This window comes from Heptranchias perlo, chromosome 14 (genome assembly GCF_035084215.1).
Source record: "Heptranchias perlo isolate sHepPer1 chromosome 14, sHepPer1.hap1, whole genome shotgun sequence".
Classification (NCBI taxonomy): domain Eukaryota; kingdom Metazoa; phylum Chordata; class Chondrichthyes; order Hexanchiformes; family Hexanchidae; genus Heptranchias; species Heptranchias perlo.
In genome coordinates, this window is record NC_090338.1 from 8,551,698 (window position 1) to 8,571,140 (window position 19,443).

The 19,443-nt window shown below is 42.7% G+C and overlaps 1 protein-coding gene across 1 annotated transcript; it reads left to right on the forward strand.

Moving 5' to 3' along the window:
• Positions 1-6,506: 6,506 nt before the first annotated feature.
• Positions 6,507-12,200, forward strand: LOC137332300 (protocadherin-10-like). Its single transcript, XM_067996012.1, has one exon. The coding sequence runs from the start codon at positions 6,612-6,614 to the stop codon at positions 9,030-9,032; it is 2,421 nt and encodes an 806-aa protein (XP_067852113.1). The 5' UTR covers positions 6,507-6,611; the 3' UTR covers positions 9,033-12,200.
• The last annotated feature ends 7,243 nt before the right edge of the window (positions 12,201-19,443 follow it).

Genomic DNA, 19,443 nt, shown 5'->3' on the forward strand with positions numbered 1-19,443 from the left:
AATGATACCCGGACTTCAAGGGTTAAGTTACGAGGAGAGATTACACAAATTGGGGTTGTATTTTCGAGAGTTTAGAAGGTTAAGGGGTGATCTGGTCGAAAGGTATAAGATATTAAGGGGAACGGATAGGGTGGATAGAGAGAAACTATTTCCGCTGGTTGGGGATTCTAGGAGTAGGGGACACAGTCTAAAAATTAGAGCTGGACATTTCAGGAGTGAGATTAGAAAACATTTCTGCACACAAAGGGTAGTAGAAGTTTGGAACTCTCTTCCGCAAACGGCATTTGATACCAGCTCAATTGCGAAATTTAAATCTGAGATAGATAGCTTTTTGGCAACCAAAGGTATGAAGGGATATGGGCCAAAGGCAGATATATGGAGTTAGATCACAGATCATCCATGATCTTATCAAATGGCGGAGCAGGCACGAGGGGCTGAATGGCCGAATCCTGTTCCTATGTTCCTATATTCAGATGATGAAGCAGCTGAACATGGTTGGGCCGAGGACACTGCCTTGAGGAACTCCTGCAGGAATGTTCTGGGGCTGAGATGATTGGCCACCAACAACCACTACACTCTTCCTTTGTGCGAGGTATGACTCCAGCCACTGGAGTGTTTTCCCCCTGATTCCCATTGACTTCAATTTTACTCGGGCTCCTTGGTGCCACAATCGGTCAACTGCTGCCTTGATATCAAGGGCAGTAACTCTCACCTCACCACTGGAATTCAGCTCTTCTGTCCATGTTTGTGCCAAGGTTGTAATGAGGTCTGGAGCTGAGTGGTCCTGGCGGAACCCAAACTGAGCATCGCTGAGCAGGTTATAGGTGTGTAAGTGCCGCATGATAGCGCTGTCGGCGACACCTTCCATCATTTTGCTGATGATTGAGAGTAGACTGATTGGGCATTAATTGGCCGGATTGGATTTGTCCTGCTTTTTGTGAACAGGACATACCTGGGAAAATTTCCACATTGTCGGGTAGATGCCAGTGTTGTAGCTGTACTGGACCAGCTTGGCTAGAGGTGCAGCCAATTCTGGAGCACAAGTCTTCAGCGCTACAGCCGGGAGGTTGTCGGGGCCCTTAGCCTTTGCTGTAACCAGTGCACTCAGCCGTTTCTTGATACCACGTGGAGTGAATCGAATTAGCTGAAGACTAGCTTCTGAAATGGTGGGGCTATCGGGAGGCCGCCGAGATGGATCATCCACTCGGCACTTCTGGCTGAAGAGGGTTGCAAACGCATCAGCCTTGTCTTTTGCACTCACGTGCTGGACTCCGCCATCGTTGAGGATGGGGATGTTTACAGAGCCTCCTCCTCCCGTTAGTTGTTTTATTGTCCTCCACCATTCACAATTGTATGTGGCAGGACTGCAGAGCTTTGATCTGATCCGTTGTTTGTGGAATCGCTTAGCTCTGTCCATAGCATGTTGCTTCCAGTGTTTAGCATTCACGTGGTCCTGAGTTGTAGCTTCACCAGGTTGGCACCTCATTTTTAGGTCCGCCTGGTGCTGCTCCTGGCTTGCTCTTTTGCACTCCACATTGAACCAGGGTTGATCCCCTGGTTTGTAGGTAATGGTAGAGTGAGGAATATGCCGGGCCATGAGGTTACAGATTGCGCTGGAATACAATTCTGCTGATGCTGATGGCCCACAGCGCCTCGTGGATGCCCAGTTTTGAGCTGCTAGATCTGTTCTGAATCTATCCCATTTAGCATGGTGATAGTGCCATACGACAAGTCGGATGGTGTCCTCATTGCGAAGACGGCACTTTATCTCCACGAGGACTGTGTGGTGGTCACTCCTATCAATACTGTCATGGACAGATGCATTTGCGACAGGTAGATTGGTGAGGACGAGGTCAAGTAAGTTTTTCACTCGCGATGGTTCGCTCACCACTTGCCGCAAGCCCAGTCTAGCAGCTATGTCCTTCAAGACTCGGCCAGCTCTGTCTGTAGTAGTGCTACCGAGTCAGTCTTGGTGATGGACATTTAAGTTCCTCCACCCAGACTACATTCTATGCCCTCTCTACCCTCAGTGCTTCCTCCAGGTGGTGCTCAACATGGAGGAGGACTGATTCATCAGCTGAGGGAGGACGGTAGGTGGTAATCAGCAGGAGGTTTCCTTGCCCATGTTTGAACTGATGCCATGAGATTTCATGGGGTCCAGAGTCAATCTTGAGGACTCCCAGCGCCACTCCCTCCTGACTGTATATCACTGTACCGCCACCTCTGGTGGGTCCGTCCTATCGGTGGGACAGGACATACCCAGGGATGGTGATGGTACAGTCTGGGACGTTGGCTGAAAGGTATGATTCTGTGAGTATGGCTGTGTCAGGCTGTTGCTTGACTCGTGTGTGGGACAGCTGTCCCAATTTTGGCACAAGTCACCAGATGTTAGTGAGGAGGACTTTGCTGGCTCGACTGGGCTTGGTTTGCCTTTGTCTTGTCTGGTGCCGGGTCGTCCGTCCGGTTTTATTCTTATTGTGACTTTTTTTTAGCAAGATTGTACAACTGAGTGGCTTGCTAGTCCATTTCAGAGGGCAATTAAGAATCAACCACATTGCTGTGGGTCTGGAGTCACATATAAGCCAGACCGGGTATGGACGGCAGCTTTCCTTCCCGAAAGGACATTAGTGAAGCAGATGGTTTTTTTTACGACAATCCGGTAGTTTCATGGCCACCTTACTGATACCAGTATTTAATTCCAGATTTTATTTTATTAATTCAATTTAGTTAATTGATTTTAAATTCCCCAGCTGCCGTGGCGGGATTTCAACTCATGACCCGCATTATTAGTCCAGGCCTCTGGATTACTCGTCCAGTAACATAACCACTATGCTACCGTACCGTCCTCTTGTTTTATTTCAGGAAAGAAGCAAACATATTCTGGAAAAATAAGCTCCCACTTCCTTAGAGGTGTCGTCAAAGAATTGCACGGATTTTTGTGCTGGCTACCAGTATTCCATTCTTTGTCGTCCATTGCTTTGATTTCATCTTATCTGGTTTCTTTTCTTGGATGAGTCGGAATTTACCTGTTGTTTTTTCTCCTCAATTCGAAATAATGTTGCTTGAGCAAATGTTGTTTTTTGTTAATCATAACAGGGGATGCAGCAACAGAGAGGCTTGGGGTACACATACAGAAATCTTTGAAGGTGGCAGAACAGGTCGACAATACTGTTAAAAAGCATACGGGATTCTTGGGTTTATAAATAGATACATAGAGTAGAATGGCAAAGAAGTTGTGGCAAACATTTATAATTCACTAGTTAGGCCTCAGCTGGAGTATTGTGACCAATTATAGGCACCACACTTTAGAAACGATGTCAGGCCTTGGAGATGGCGCAGACGAGATTTACTACAATGGTACCAGGGATGAGGGACTTCAGTTATATTGATCAACTAGAGAAGTAGTGATTGTTCTCCTTCCAGCATGAAAGTTTAAGAGAAATTTTAATCGAGTTGTTCAAAATTATGAGGCGTTTTGATAGAGTAGATTGGGAGAAATTGTTTCCACTGGCAGGAGGATTGGTAAGCAAAGCACAACGATTTAAGACAATTGGCAAAAAAGAACTCGGGTGGAGATGAGGAGAATACTTAACCAAGCGAGTTGTTTTGATCAGGAATGCACTGCCTGAAAAGATGCTGTAAGCAGATTCAACATTAACTTTCAAAAGGGCATTGGATGTATACTTGAAAAGGAATTTAAAAAAGCGTAGTGCTAAAAGGACAGAGCAGGGGAGTGGGACTAATTGGATATCTCTTTCAAAGAGCCGATACAGGCACTATGGGCCGAATGCCCTCATTCTATGATGTATGATCCTTTGGTAACATTGATGAACTGTATTCCACATTCGTTGCGTGGCTCTCTACGTCCTATTTATAATAGCTGTAAAGATCCATATTAAGCGTAAAGGCGCTGCCTTATACAACGGAGAATCCGTGTACTTCTCAATTATTCTTTTGGATATTTGTCACTTTAGGATTTTGTATGTGTAATTTTGCAAACACCAACGATATTGCAGTAAGAGCGTTTCTTCGAATTTTCTTCGACTTCTCCTGAAAGCAGTTGGGCATCTTAATGTGTGTTTCGCTCCCAAGTGCACGCTGTTCTATTGATATAGCACGTTCAACGTTTAAGCATGTCGCTATGTGATCCGTAGAAGCAGAACCAGATAAGGAAAATGGACGCAGAACCAAAGAAAGAGATATTGGGAGGAGCGGCCAAAAGGTCGGTAAAAGAGTTCGGCTTCAACTTGAGTTTTAAAGCACGAAATGCAGATGACGAGACGGAGAGATTTATGGAGGGGACTTAAGCGCATTAGGGTTAGATGTCTGAAGGCACCTTTCCCAAAGGCCGGGCAAAGGCATTGGGGAATGCACAACACGCCAGGGGAGAATGAATGCAGTGTTCACAGATCGTTGCAGGGCTGGAGGTGGTTTGAGAGATAGGGAGAGGCCAGGCCAGCAAGTAATTTAAACATCAGAATGAGAGTTTAAAATTTGAAGCTTTGGGTCCATCTCTGGAAGGACGTAACCGGAAATCACAGGTGAGCATTGCAGTCTATAGATACAGGACTGAGACTAGTGATTTTTGCATAATTCCAGGCCAAATAACATTTTTCTGTAGCTATTGAGCTGATCAAGATTGATTAAGAAAGGTGAGAGCCCTGGTTCGACCACATCAGGACTACAATGTACAGTTCTGGGCACTGGGCCTTGGAAATGATACATTCGTCTTGGAAGGAGTGCAGTGCAGATTCATCACAATGTGACCAGGCTCCAAATGTTAAATTATGAGGAGACATTTCATAAACTAGGCTTGTATTCCCTGGAATATAGAAAGTTAAGTGATGATTTGATTTGAGGTTTTTAAAACACTGTAAGGAATTTATAGCGTAGATAGAGAGAAACGTTTTCCGCTGTTTGGGGAGTCTGGGACAATGGCACATAACCATAAATTTAGAGCCAAGCAAATCAGGAGAGAAGGTAGGAAACACTTCTTCACGCAAAGGGTGGTAGAAGGTAGACTGAATTCTCTCCCACAAAATTCTCTCCCGCAAACAGCAGTTAATGCTAGCTCAATTAATAATTTTAAATCTGAGATGGAGAGATGTTTAACGCCAAAGGGTATTAAGGGACATGGAGCCAAGGCCGGTAAATGGAATTAGGATATAGGTCAGCCACGAGCTTATTGAATAGCGTAAACGTCTAGAGGGGCTGAATGGCCTACCCCTGTTCTTATATTTAGAAAGCGAGGGATGTTGGTGATGAGAGGGCGAAATACTTTCAATTTCGGATGCCTTCAGCTCGCATCGAAGAACTCGAAATCAGGTATGACCTCATCAGATTCACAGTAACGCTTCCTCTCCGCTTTCCTTGTAACGTGCCGTAATTTCAAGCACAAAGGAGTATGCTTGCCGAACTAACGCCACAATTCTAAATTTGGAATATCAGCCGTGTTCTGGCCTCCCTTTGTGAATGAAGAAATTAAGGCTCAATTCGAGGTATGTTTGAGCAGCCGGTTCGTACTCTGCTTCGGTTTATTTCCGCACCCCATTCCTTAATTGCATGCGTTGTTTGGCGACAAATCTAATCCTGGCCAATAGCTACCTGATATACGAGCATGAATTCTTCAGTAGCGCTTTGGTAAACCCCTACATCACATGTTGGAAGTAGCAATATAAACGATCTAGAAGTTCAATGGCGTTTGGATATGTTTATCGTGAATTTTGAGCCTGGTGATTGCAGCTGACTCCACCAATGCCATCATGCTCTGCATTAGTGCAGTGCTGTTGTCTTGGTAAGTTTCTCCTCGTTGGTCTGATGGGAATTATGGAACTACGATTCAAAGAATTCACAGTCCTACCAGTAATATGTTTCTTCGTAGTCGAAGAAATGTGAGGCATTGGAATTGGATTTAGAGGCAGCCAGTCATGCAATTAGAACCGAGAAAAGCCACTAGTCAAGCAAGCATTGTCCATTGCTTTCCAATCCTTAAATGTTAGAGTTTGAATCAAATTACCATTATTTTGCAAAAAATATTAATTAAAATGTTTACCTAATATGATTAACGTACCTTACAGTATCGCTATAATGGGTTTATTTCGGTGAAAGTGCATTTCCTTGTAAATAACATTATTATTTTTTTTAACTGGCAAATTACAAATGCAAAAAAATGGTTCAAAACATTGCAGTAATTAAAATCAATACGACATTCCTTGTGTATATTTGCCTGCAAACCGGGGAATTTTGATTGCGCAGTATTAAATATAGATATGCTTTGGAATTATAAGTGAGTAAAAGCAGTTCAGCTTTAAGAAATGCTTGGTGCAATTATGGGTTAGGACTCGTTGTGTCGCTGTCTACCAATAAGGAACCCAGGCGCTGTAAGGGATCTACCCCCTCCTCCATCATTGCTAAACACAGAGCAGAAGCAAAGGGCAAGGCAGTCGCTGCCTGCGTTTAAACCGTCGAGTCATGTTAAGAAAGACCGCTCATGCCTAGATGTTACGTTTACCGTTTAATATCGGCATTTTGATGCATCAGACAATCCATTTGGTCGTACAACAAGCCAGATAAAACAAAGGGTTTTACGGACATTTTGGTACATTTAAAGAATGATCTTATCCAGAACAATGGCGAATTCACTCAGTCGCGGTTTGTCTTTTATTGTCCTAATATGTATCTGTGACCTAGTTTTCGGACAAATTCGATACTCGATGCCCGAAGAACTGGAGCCCGGTGCCTTTGTTGGGAGTATCGCCGAAGATATAGGCCTAAGCATCCGGGAAATGACAGCTCGCAAATTTCGGCTGGTCTCTGATGACGGTATGCAATTATTGAAGATAAAGATGGAGAATGGCATTTTAGTTGTGAACGAGAGAATCGACAGGGAAGAACTCTGTAGACAAAGCTCAACCTGTTCTATTTCTTACGACGTAGCGGTAGAAAACCCTTTGGAAATGTACCGCTTTGAAGTGGAGATATTAGATGTAAATGATAACTCGCCCAGTTTTACGAAAAATCGATATTCTTTGCAAATCTCTGAGTTTACAGCAGCCGGAGCGCTTTTCCCTCTGGAGAGCGCGCACGATGCAGACGTGGATACAAACACAGTCAGTACTTATCAAATCAGCACAAACGAGCACTTCGCCCTGAAGATCCACAGCAGAAGTGATGGGAGTAAAATTACAGAACTGCTATTAGAAAAACCCTTAGACCGTGAGCAACTGTCGACCTATCAACTGATACTGACGGCCATTGACGGTGGGATTCCTCACAGATCTGGCACAGCAGAAATTATTATCACTGTACTGGATGGCAATGATAACGCGCCCGTATTCGATCATCAAATATACAGGGTTAACGTAATAGAAAGCGCACCTAAAGGAACCTTGGTGATTATAATAAACGGTGCTGATTTAGACGAAGGAACAAATGGCGAGGTAAAATATTCTTTAACTGGCCACGTTTCTCAGAGTGTTCGGGAGTTGTTCAAATTGGACCCAGAAACTGGCCAAATTAGACTTCAAGGACAACTAGACTATGAAGAACAAAATGTTTATGAACTTGAGGTACAGGCTGTGGACAATGGTGTCCCCGCATTAGTTGGACGTGCCAAAGTTCTTATTGGAGTAATTGATGTTAATGATAATGCCCCGGAGGTAAAGCTGACCTCGGTATCCAGCATGGTACGTGAAGATGCTGCCCTCGGGACTGTAGTCGCTATAATCAGTGTAGTGGATCGCGATTCTGGTGAAAATGGAAATGTCCGGTGTCGGGTACCTGCGAATGTCCCGTTTAAACTTCAGAAGTCTTTGCCGAACCAGTATAAGTTGGTAGTCAGCGATACACTAGATCGCGAAACCACTCCGCTATACAACGTCTCTATTTCAGCCTGGGATACAGGATCGCCCCCTCTTTCAACAAATAAAACCGTCCTCATTTCGGTTTCTGATATAAATGATAATGCTCCACGGTTTACACAGTCGCCATATAACGTGTTCCTGATGGAGAACAATGCTCCTGGTGCATCGATATATGCTGTTACCGCTTTGGATCCTGATTTGGGCAAGAATGGCGAGGTCTCGTATTCTGTTTTGGAGAGTCCCATGCGAGATATTTTTGCGTCTGGAGACGTTACTGTTAACTTGGAAACTGGGCGCATTTACGCGCTGCGCTCCTTTGACTATGAAAAACTGAAGAATTTCCAGATCAAAATTCAAGCTCATGATGCTGGAGTCCCCTCTCTAAGTAGCACCGCCATCGTGAATGTTATTATCTTGGACCAAAATGACAATGTTCCGGTAATTGTTTCACCTTTACAGCGGAACAGTTCAGCGGCAGTGGGGATTGTGCCTCAGTCAGCATATTCAGGATACTTGGTTACCAAGGTAATTGCTACTGACGCAGATTCCGGACAGAACGCACGACTTTCCTACCAGCTCAAAGAAGCTACAGATCGCAGCATTGTTAGTGTGGGATTTCTCTCTGGAGAAATAAGAACAACCCGAAAGTTTAGGGACCAAGATGCCCCTACACAAAGACTTGTAATTTTGGTGAAAGATAATGGGCAGCCGGGCCTCTCCAGTACGGTGACAATTCTCTTTTCAGTCCTGGCCAATTTTACTGAAAATCTCGCTGAGCGACGTAACAGACCCAGAACTCCTGACTATTTTTCAGATCTAAATTTGTTTTTAATCGTAACTTTGGGGTCAACTTCCTGTATATTTCTCTTAATAATAACTTTGCTCGTCGCTGTGAAGTGCAAACAAGACAGAAATATTCACGGTTACACTTCCGGAACGTGTTGCTACAGACGGAAGAATCCCACTAATGCCTTTAATCGTAGACATGTCCCAAGAACAACTTTAAATTACAACGAGAATGGTAAAACGCTGCCCATTCGGGAATCGTATAATTATACCGTTTGTCTGTCTCCGGAGTCCTCCAAGAGTGATTTCTTGTTTTTAAAACCCTGCCATCCGACCTTGCCTCTCGATGATATCAACGTTTGTGACACCAATACAGGAAGATAATTTAGGTAGCCAATTTGTACTGCAATTGACATGCATTCACTTTTGCGAGGTGTGCGTCTATATACAATCACACAGAGTGAAAGAGAGAGATTTAGATGTATATCCATGGAGATGGATAGTGCAGCCCAGGTATTTGTATAAAATGACGCATATAATATAGATGCATTCTCATCAATATCATTTTGTGATTGTAATTAACGTTAGCTTAGAAACTGTGCTTTTTCGGTGTTTAATCTGTTTAGTTGAACTGCAGAAAAGTCTGATATTGACACCTTCCAATAGCACTACGACAGAAAACAGTTCTTTTACAGGGGGCTAGCCTTTGTTTTCTGTAGTATACGTGGTGCTTTGATGCACTTGGCTTCACTGTTGCTTGTGATGAAAAGTTTGACGTTTTCTTTATTAAATGTCGTCCGTTTAGAAACATTCCGCTATCATTTTAAGGTAAATGTATTGAGCTTCTTTGGAATCTGCTGAGCGAACTAGCACATCGTTGGTTATCTAAAACTGTGACTAAATTGGAGGAGAGAAGGATCTTTCTATTTGTTGCTGGGATGTGGGCGTCTCTGGCGGGACAGTACATTTTGTTCTTCCCCAGTTGCGCTGAGACTTTAAAAAAATATTAATTCTGGGTAATGGGCTTCATTAGCAAGGACAGAATTTATTGCAAATCCCTAGTTTTCTTTGAGAAAAAGATGGTAAGCCTTATTCTTGAACCCATACAGTCCGTGTGGTGAAGGTATTCCGACAGGGCTGTTTGGTAGGAAGTTCCAGGATTTTGATCCAGCGACAATGAAGGGACCGCGATGTATGTTCAAGTCAGGACGGTGTGTCATCTGGACAGCAATTTGGAGGTGATGGTGTTTCCATGCACCTGTTATCCTTACCCTTCTCGGCGGCGAAGGTGGAGGATTGTGAGGTGCTGTCGAAGAAGCCTTGGCGAGTTGCTGCAGTGCACGCTCTAGATGTCCTAAATTGCAGCCATGGTGTAGAGGAGGGAGTGGGAGGGATTATTAGGAGTCAATAACAAAACGTAGGACTACAGTCACATCTAGAATCCCATAGGTTGCAAGTTCGCTTCCATGATAAAACATTACTCAACCAGTTAGATTTTCAACACCATCCAGCAGCTTTCACCTAATGTTTGTTGTAATCAGCATACCAAACGGATCACACGCATTTGTTTTCAGTTGTAATGCGTTTTAGATAGTTGTTTTCTGGTGAACTATTGTGCGCATAGATTCACAAACACATACATTTCCTAGACATTTTGAAAAAATCATCATTACCATCTGCGTCTGTGTTTAGAGGAAGGAACGCCATACTGTCTGGAACTTCCAGCTTCTCTGGAACTCCGTTCTTGTTCTGCCTTTCCTACAAGAGCGGATGGGATCACCTACATAACATGAAATGCTTCTGAAGAAGCTCCAAGAGGAAGTAGTACCCACTGGAATCATGGACAGGCTTTCCTCTTGACTTTACTTAAGAATGTAAAAGGTCCCGAAATTTTATCTAAGAGTGCCTGCTCTTTGCCATTTTGTCTGCCAACGCCAACCATTTTACAGTTGTGTTTTCCACTTATAGAAGGGAACTGTTGTCGTCTTGGTAACTGAGTGCAACTTTCGTGGCAAGCATGGAAGAAGTGGTTGAGGGGGCTGTAATTGTACGAGTTAATATTCCCTAGTATTTTTCTGATAAAAATCTGAAAGTAAATTGGTTTAAATAGCTAGTTGTTCCATCCGTCGTGTTTTATTCTCTGAGGACTGTATTAGCATGATTACATCAGGTTAAAAAATAATTCACTAAAAATTGTTTTGTACATTCCTCAGAGTACACATGAATTTGGCTTTAATCTTCTTGTCCTGCATTTTGTTCCATAATAATGCAATAGGAACCATGCATTGTGAACTCAGACAATAGTCAGACTGTTTCGGGTGAAAGAAATCCCAGTGTCCCTGTTCATTTGCTGTGCAACTCAACACAACAGCTTTCCAGTTTGCTTACAGTAAGAATCAGCGTGCTAATGTTAAAAGAACAATGAAACACACCACCGTATCAAACAAAAGTGATGCCTCCACCCATAAAAGTAATCTATCTCCTTCTGAACCCAGTAATTATGCTTTTTAAAGAAAGGGTCAGTCTCACCTTCAAGAACGGTTCAGTCTCAGATGAGAAAGCTTTATGAAGCAAACAGTTTCGCACGAGGATCTTGCTTAAAGTTGGCTACATTCTTTAATCACAAGGTTTTTAGGGGGAAGCTATGTATGTACATTAGGAAAAAAAGAATCGAAGGTTATGCTGATAGGGTGACATGAAGAGGGGAGAGGGAAGAGGCTGGAGTGGAGCTTAAACACCGGCATGGACCAGTTGAGCCGAATGGCCTCTTTCTGTGCTTTACATTCTATGTTATACTATGTATCTAAATATGCTTTGAAAGCATTATGCCATTTTCTCTGCTCCATAATCGAAACAGCATAATCGACTATATGCACCTACACAATACAATTACGGAACGTTATCGGGATATATCAACAGTGCAACTGTCTTACCACGATCATATTCATGTAATAGAAACCTCAAAATTAACGTTAAAAGAGATCAGCCCGCGTAAGGCCACAAAGAATATTCCCTTTAACCTCTCACGCCTTTAGAAACTTTTGAACGTAGCGTTACGAGAAGGAACTCTGAACTTAACAGTACTTTACCTTAACTGTTAATCAGCGTTTTATTGGAACACAACAAGACTAATGCGGATTCATATAGAAGAGAACAACATTCCCGGATTTTCTGTCGGTCTGCTTCTGCTTTCAATAGATAGGATCGTCAATTGTTATATCTGAGACCCTGTCCTGGGCAACGGAGGTGAAGTACAATCTGCGTTCATCTTTATATCCAACAACGCTTATACCAGTCTTCCTTTAACAATCAACCACTTACAGGTTGAACGGCCAAGTCCACGACCACGACCCGTCTGTACATGAACTGAACACTAATGTTATCGCAACAGCCATAGCCTTGGATGCCAGTTGCTATGCTTCTTTCACGGTGTCATGTCATCTATGCATGTTAAGTGCATGCAATCAACGTGATGAGATTGATTTGATGGGCAGTTTAACAGAATATTCATCAATTATTTTATATGTGAAAAGAAAGTGTAAATAAATTAAATGTCTACATTTTTGGATCAGTCTATTAACCTGCGTTAACATACGAACCTTCTTTTCGTTTTGGTTTATAAATTCAACGATGGGTTTATCAGCATACGCATTAGACAAATTTAAAAAGGACTGTAGGCTTGAAAAACAATTCAATAGATTACACCAAAGAGCAAGCGATTACATTGGTAAAACAAACCACAACATAAGTAATTGGTAAAAGGAAGAAAATATTGATGTTTATTTAAAGTGTAGCTTATTTACATGCTAGAATATTGTTCAGTTGAAAGAAATAATCTTTTCAAACAAGTGAGCTTGAAGCAGTTTAAGCATGTGAAATAAGCAATGCATTGTGACCACAGTTTAAAAGTAATAACTGTAGATAAGGAGGAATTTGGTCCCTGTTCATGCTATTCACTTTTTCTACTGCCTAACTCAAACATTCCAAATCCAAACTTAAACCCCCATTCCCTCTGACTCCAAACCTCAAAATTAGACATACAGTTACGAGGTATGTTTCCCAGTGAACAATTAATATTTTTATTGGTCGCAGATAAGCTATCACTTCTGAAGACAGAACAGAACAGCGATAAGGCACTTGTCATAACATGCTATACAATTATAATTGTTTATTCCCGAATAAAATTATACCTGGTTGTAGGCAGTGTATTATATTATTATATTCTAAGCAATTAAACGGAGAAGTAGTCCAGATATTGAGCTGACATATCAGAAATCATGGCCATATTAGTGAGCGTAAATTATAAATTAACGAACAGTGGGAAACTACTGTGGAAGAAAACGGAGCAGTGTGTATTAATTTCTAAATTATAGTTCAAGGAATTTTAAATAGCCAACAATAAGGTCTAAGACCATCATCACCGATTGTCAGACCTCCTGTGACTATCCTCCACACCTCATTAAGGCAGGGGATTTTTTATTCATTCTGGGGATGTGGGTGTTGCTGGCAAGGCCGACATTTGTGGCCGACCCCTAATTGCCATGAGAAGGTGATGGTTGGCATTCTTCTTCAAATGCTGCACGTAGCAGTTTGATAGAGTTTAATGACTTGTTAGGCCACTTCAAAGGGCAATTAATAGTCAACCATTTTGGTGAAGGACTGCAGTGATATAAAGGCCAGAATGGGTAAGGACGGGAGGTTTTCTTCTCTCAAGGACATTAGTGAAACTTTTCACTGCAACATAAACCCAACATGGTTACTTTTACTGATATCAACTTTTTATTTCCAGATTTGTTAAACTGAATGCAAATTCTCAGTCTGCCATGGTGGGATTTGAACTCATGTTCTATGAATTATTAGCCCAGGCCTCTGGGTAACTGGTACAGTAACACAGTTGCGCTACCATAAATTGGTGGTGTGCTTTGGACTGTCCGTGGCTTCTGTTTCATTGGTTTATTACCTACTTTAGTTGCATTCCGGATTCTAAGGTAACTGGTCACCTCCATAAATTGCCAATGGGGTTAGCTTTACGCATTCCTCCAGGCGTGCATTTGTCCGACACTGTTGGCACTTTCTGAGGCTGGCCAGGTCACTGAACAGCCACCCAGTAGGCAGCGTTGACCAATCACAGGTAGCACCATCTACTGTCATGGTGGTAGCAGGTTTTACCACCTGACCGGACACCTTCGATAGTGAATATGTTTGCGATAAAAATAGGCTTTTGTTGTTCCATATTCCGTATTGCTTTCTCGGGCGATAATTTGCCCCTAAATAAGGAGGGATGCAATACTTGACCTGGAGTCGCTCGGGAAAAGAGAACGAATGTTATGACTACAATTTTACAAATTTCTGTGGAAAGAAAAATTGTGCCAGAAATTTGGCACGTGGCAAATATCACGTCAGCTTGAAAAAAGCGTACACCAGTAAATTTTAAAAGAAAACGTCTTCCATAGATTATAAGCAAAATGACTTCATTGGCTTAAGGCTTCGCGATTGTCGCGATCTAAAATTCTACACTAATGCGCTGTTGGGAATGTTCATGGAAGTTGTCAGTGTAAGTCTTATTAAGCTTTAAATGGGTTGTAAAAAGACGAATTATGGATAACTAATGCGAAATTGCACAGTTTTTGATTTCTTTAAAATGGAGCTTCTACCTCAAATCTAAACTGGTTTGTTGCACTTGAGGGAGTCAACGGAGTTCATAAAAGGAACAGAATAGTGTCCTGAGGCAATTTTTACATTGTGAATTCAAAAACCTGGATAGAAGACACAACGGTGCGCTGGTAATAAAGCGGGAGGTGTAAGAGTAGTAAATTGCCAAAGACATGGAGGAAGGGCCAAAAAGGCTTTCGTGAATTATTGCAACAGTGCCAGGCCGTTTATGAGTGAACTCAGGAAGCTCTTTTTAGCACTTACGGGGGACGAGGGGCCATAATATAAGATAGTCACTAACAAATCCAATATAGAATTCAGGAGAAAGTAGTTAGAAGGTGGAACTTGCTACCACAAGGAGTAGTTGAGGAGGGAGAAGAGTACCTGACGGGAGGGAACCATTTATAACATCAGCGAGTATGGGGTTGCATTAAGGACAATTCAATGTGAATGTTTACAAAGGAGAAGGTATGAGCAGGACATATGTGCTTCAAGAGAGCATAAAGTAAGACAGAATAGAAACTGCATAAAGACATGTGCTTAGGCTATGGAAGTGTGGAGTCTGCGGGATTGGTGGTGGCTTTGGCTTAATGGGCAAGGTTTAGGCAGTAGATCCCAATCTTAGTAATAACGAAGTCAATCAGCTACTCACATTTTTTGTTGGGGATAGGGATGCAGGTAGCAGGGAAAGCAGTTGATAGTGTAGAAAAGAATGTTGGGGGGTTACCTTTGCTCTCCAGAATGATTTTGGGATAGTGTGCAGTTCTGGCAAAGGAGAGTGTGGCCGATAACACTTGATGTGCAACAAGCAGGTCTGGTGACGGATGGCTGAGCAAGTTTTACGTCAGTTCTCACTAACCAGATGCAACCAGTGATGCAGCAGAGGGCAGTTGTGCTTCTTTAATGTACGTTCCTTGAAGCAGTTGTATCCGCATTAAAGTGAAGGATTTTGGCAAAGTGAAAGAACAACGCTTCTATTTTAGCCACCCAGTGCGAGCGTTGCCCAATCCCAGAAAAGCTCGCCGAATAATACTCCAAATTATGTTTAATCCCACTCCGCAAAAGCATCTTACTACAATAACATGATATTTTCACTTCCAATAATAATGATCTTTGTGAACCAAATGGCTCTGTTCTTTGGATTAGATTGACTAGGAAGATGCTTGAGGCAGCCGAAAGGCCCTTTTCTACAAATCCTTCGATGTCACACAGATATATATGTCGAGGGCTCAATTTGAACAAAGAATTAAAAGATGCACTGATAACTGCATAATCCTCTGAGTGATACCGTTCCACCTCAGCGTCTTTGTTTTACAAAATTGTCATTGAAGACTCAAAAGTAATGCCGCTGGAAGAAATTGTTCACCACCCTCTATGAAAAGCAGAAAAGTATTCAATATGTATGACTTTACGTGTACCAGCATGAACAATATTTCCCCCCCTGCACAAAGTAACGTGACGCACCACGGCGCCAATAAGATGGGAGTTCCATGGTACACTCAGATAAGAAAACTTCTTGCTTTACTTTCCAGGGACCAAAACTTTTACTTCTTTTTTTAAAGAACAAATAATAAATTTGAAAATAAGATTATAAAGGAACCGTTTTAATAAACGCATTTATGTCGGGGAATATTGATCGCATAGTATTAAATGTTATGGTAAAATTGAATGAAATATAATTTAAGAACGTCCAGCTTCAAGAGCAGCTCGATGCTGTTATTAGTAAAGACACATTACGTCGCTGTATATTAATAAGGAGCCGAGGCGCCGCGAGGAATCTATCCCCGTCCATAACCCGAAACACAGAAAGGAACCGATAAAAAAAGGCAAACGCCTTTAACGTGTTTAAGCGGTGCTCAGAAGGAAGACAGGGGGAAAGTCTTCACATTTACCCGCTTAACAGCGGTAATTCGATTAAACTAACGGTGCATTTTGTGGTATAATAATTCAGATAAAATAAAGGATTGGCAATAAATATCAAAATCTAATCCAGGTCAATGACGTATACAAACAGAAGCGGGTGGTGTTTTTATTTTCCTGCTTTGTGTCTCGGACGTGGTTTCCGGACAAATTCGATACTCGATTCCCGAGCAACTGGAGCATGGCGCCTTTGATGGGAATATCACTGAGGATTTAAGACTTAACATTTGGGAATCATTGGCACGCAATTTGAGGCTAGTCTCCAGTGATAAAAGGGCATTATTTGAGGTATAGTTGGAAAATGGGATTTTAATCGTGTACAAACGAAACGACAGAGAAGATATCTGAAGGCAAAGCTCCACCTGTTATGTTTCGTTTGATGTTGCGTCAGAAAACCTTATTAAAATGTATTGCGTCGAAGTGGAGATATTAGATGCAAATGATAATTCGCCTAGCTTTCCGAAGAACAATTTTCTACACAAGTCTCTGAGTTAACAGTAGCAGACACAAAGAACACAACGGAAATAGTCCGGAACCAAGGATCTAATCAGAGTGACGAACTTAAAGGTAATTAAGATTAATGAAGAAAAAGTACTGGAGAAATAAATGGGGCTAAAAGTTGATAAATCCTCTGGACCTGATGGTCTACATCTAATGGTTTTAAAAGAGGTGGCTTCAGAGATAGTCGATGAATTGTTTTTGATCTTCCAGATTCGAGAATGGATCCTAGATTCCACAATGGTCCACATGGATTGGAAGTTAGCAAATGTAAACCCAATATTCAGAAATGGAGGGAGAGAAAACAGGGAACTAGGACATCAGTAGTAGGGAAAATGCTAGAATTTATTATTAAGGAGGTGAAAACAGGGAACAATCATAATGGGTTAGAAATCGTTCAGAGCAGCCAAACCACACTGCTCGCGGCACTGTAGGTTCATGCCAACCCACAAACTTAGCGCGGTCCTTTCCTCGGCCACGTCCTCAAATAGGAAGTATCGAAGAACACCGGGTCAGTTCCGGCAAACCTCGGACACTGGGAGAAGCGAGAGCGAACTCTCCCGTCGACCAATCAGATCGCAGCACTTTTGACAGCTGCGTTCCCTGTCTCTGCAGGCATGCGTTAAACCCGGAAGTGAAAGGAATCATATTAAAATCAATGTAAAACCAGTCATGGAAAGCGGCAAAAAAGAGAGGGTAGGAAATAATTAAATTAAATGAAAGAAACAGAAGGGGAAAGTAAAAAAATAACATTTTTAACATTTTAATTTTTTAAAAATGTTTTATTGACCAAAAACTCCACATTTTTAAAAGTTAATTTTTAAATGTTTGACATTCGTTAAGACTTACCACGCTGCTAAAACTTATTTTGACCTGTATTTTTAAGCATACCTGTTCAGTGGCTTAATTAGTTACTTTCCAGCTTTGCAGATAAGTGTGGTTTTTGTTTTTTGAATGATTTCTCTGATTGCAGCGTGTAATGACCCTTCATTCGAAGTTGTCGTACCGCCGGTGAACTACTAGGAGCAAGTTCCGGATTTCTGCGTTCACTGTGCAAGGGCAAACGCCGGACCTTCCTCCTCCATTTCGCAACTAACAACGGGGAGTGCTGTGGAGCTCTCTGTTATTTCAGGAGCGATTTTTGCCACAATATGATTAGGCAGAGTTAACACGGTTTTATGGAAGGGAAATCGTGTTTGACAAATCTTTCAGAATTTCTACAGGTTGTAACCAGCAGAGCAGCTAAGGGGGAACGAGTGGATGTAGCAATTTTGGATTTTCAAAAGGTGGCACACAAGAGGTTGTTACACAAGGTGAGGGCTCATGGGATTGAGGGTAATATATTTGCATGGACTGAGGATTGGTTAACGGACAGAAAACAAAAAGAGTAGGAATAAACGGGTCACTTTCGGATATCAATGGAAGACTCTGGGACGTTGACTGAAAGGTATGTTTCTGTCAATGTGGCTATGTCAGGCTGCTGCTTGACTAGTCTGTGGGACAGCTCTCCCAATTATCACAAAAGGCACCAGATGTTAGTGAGGTGGAATTTGCAGGGTCGACTGGGCTTGCTTTGCCTTTGTTGTGTCTGGTGCATAGCGGTCCGATGCCGGTGGTTTGTCCAGTTTTATTCTTACAAAAAAAATAGTCAACAGTGCTGTCAAGCGGCACTTACTCACCAATAACCGATGCTCAGTTTGGGTTCCGCCAGGACCACTTGGCTCCAGACTTCACCACAGCCTTGGTCAAATCATGGACATAAGAGTTGAATTCCAGAGGTGAGGTGACGTGAGAGTGACTGCCCTTGAAATCAAGGCACCATTTATCCGAATGTGGCTGGAGTCATACCTAGCACAAAGGAAGATGGTAGTGGTCGTTGGAGGCGAATCTTCTCAGCCCCAGGACATTGCTGCAGGAGTTGCTAAGGGCAGTGTCTTCGGCCCAACCATCTTCAGCTGCTTCATCAACAAACTTCCCTCCATCATAAGGTCAGAAATGGGGATGTTCGCTGATGATTGCACGGTGTTCAGATCCATTTGCAACCCCTCAAATAATGAAGCAGTCCGAGCCCGCAAGCAACAAGACCTGGACAACATCCAGGCTTGGGCTCATAACTGGCAAGTAACATTTGCACCAGACAAGTGCCAGGCAATGACCATCTCCAACAAGAGAGATTCTAACCACCTCCCCTTGACATTCAACGGCATTACCATCGCCGAATCCCCCACCATCAACATCCCGGAGGTCACCATTGACCAGAAATTTAATTGGAATAGCCATATAAATACTGTGGCTAAAAGAGCAGGTCAGAGGCTGCGTATTCTGCTGCGAGTGACTCACCTCCTGACTCCCCAAAGCCTTTCCACCATCTACAAGGCACAAGTCAGGAGTGTGATAGAATACTATCCACTTGCCTGGATGAGTGCAGCTCCAACAACACTCAAGAAGCTCGACACCATCCAGGACAATGCAGCCCATTTGATTGGCACCCCATCCACCACACTAATCTTTCACTCCCTTCACCACCGGCGCACTATGGCTGCAGTGTGTACCATCCACAGGATGCACTGCAGCAACTCGCCAAGGCTTCTTCGACAGCACCTCCCAAACACTCGACCTCTCCCACCTAGAAGGGCAAGAGCAGCACCTGCACGTTCCCCTCTAAGTCACACACCATCCCGACTTGGAAATATATCGCTGTTCCTTCATCGTCGCTGGGTCAAAA

Coding starts and splice junctions, on each gene's coding strand:
- LOC137332300 (XM_067996012.1), top strand. CDS start 6,612: ATGATCTTATCCAGAACAATGGCGAATTCACTCAGTCGCGGTTTGTCT.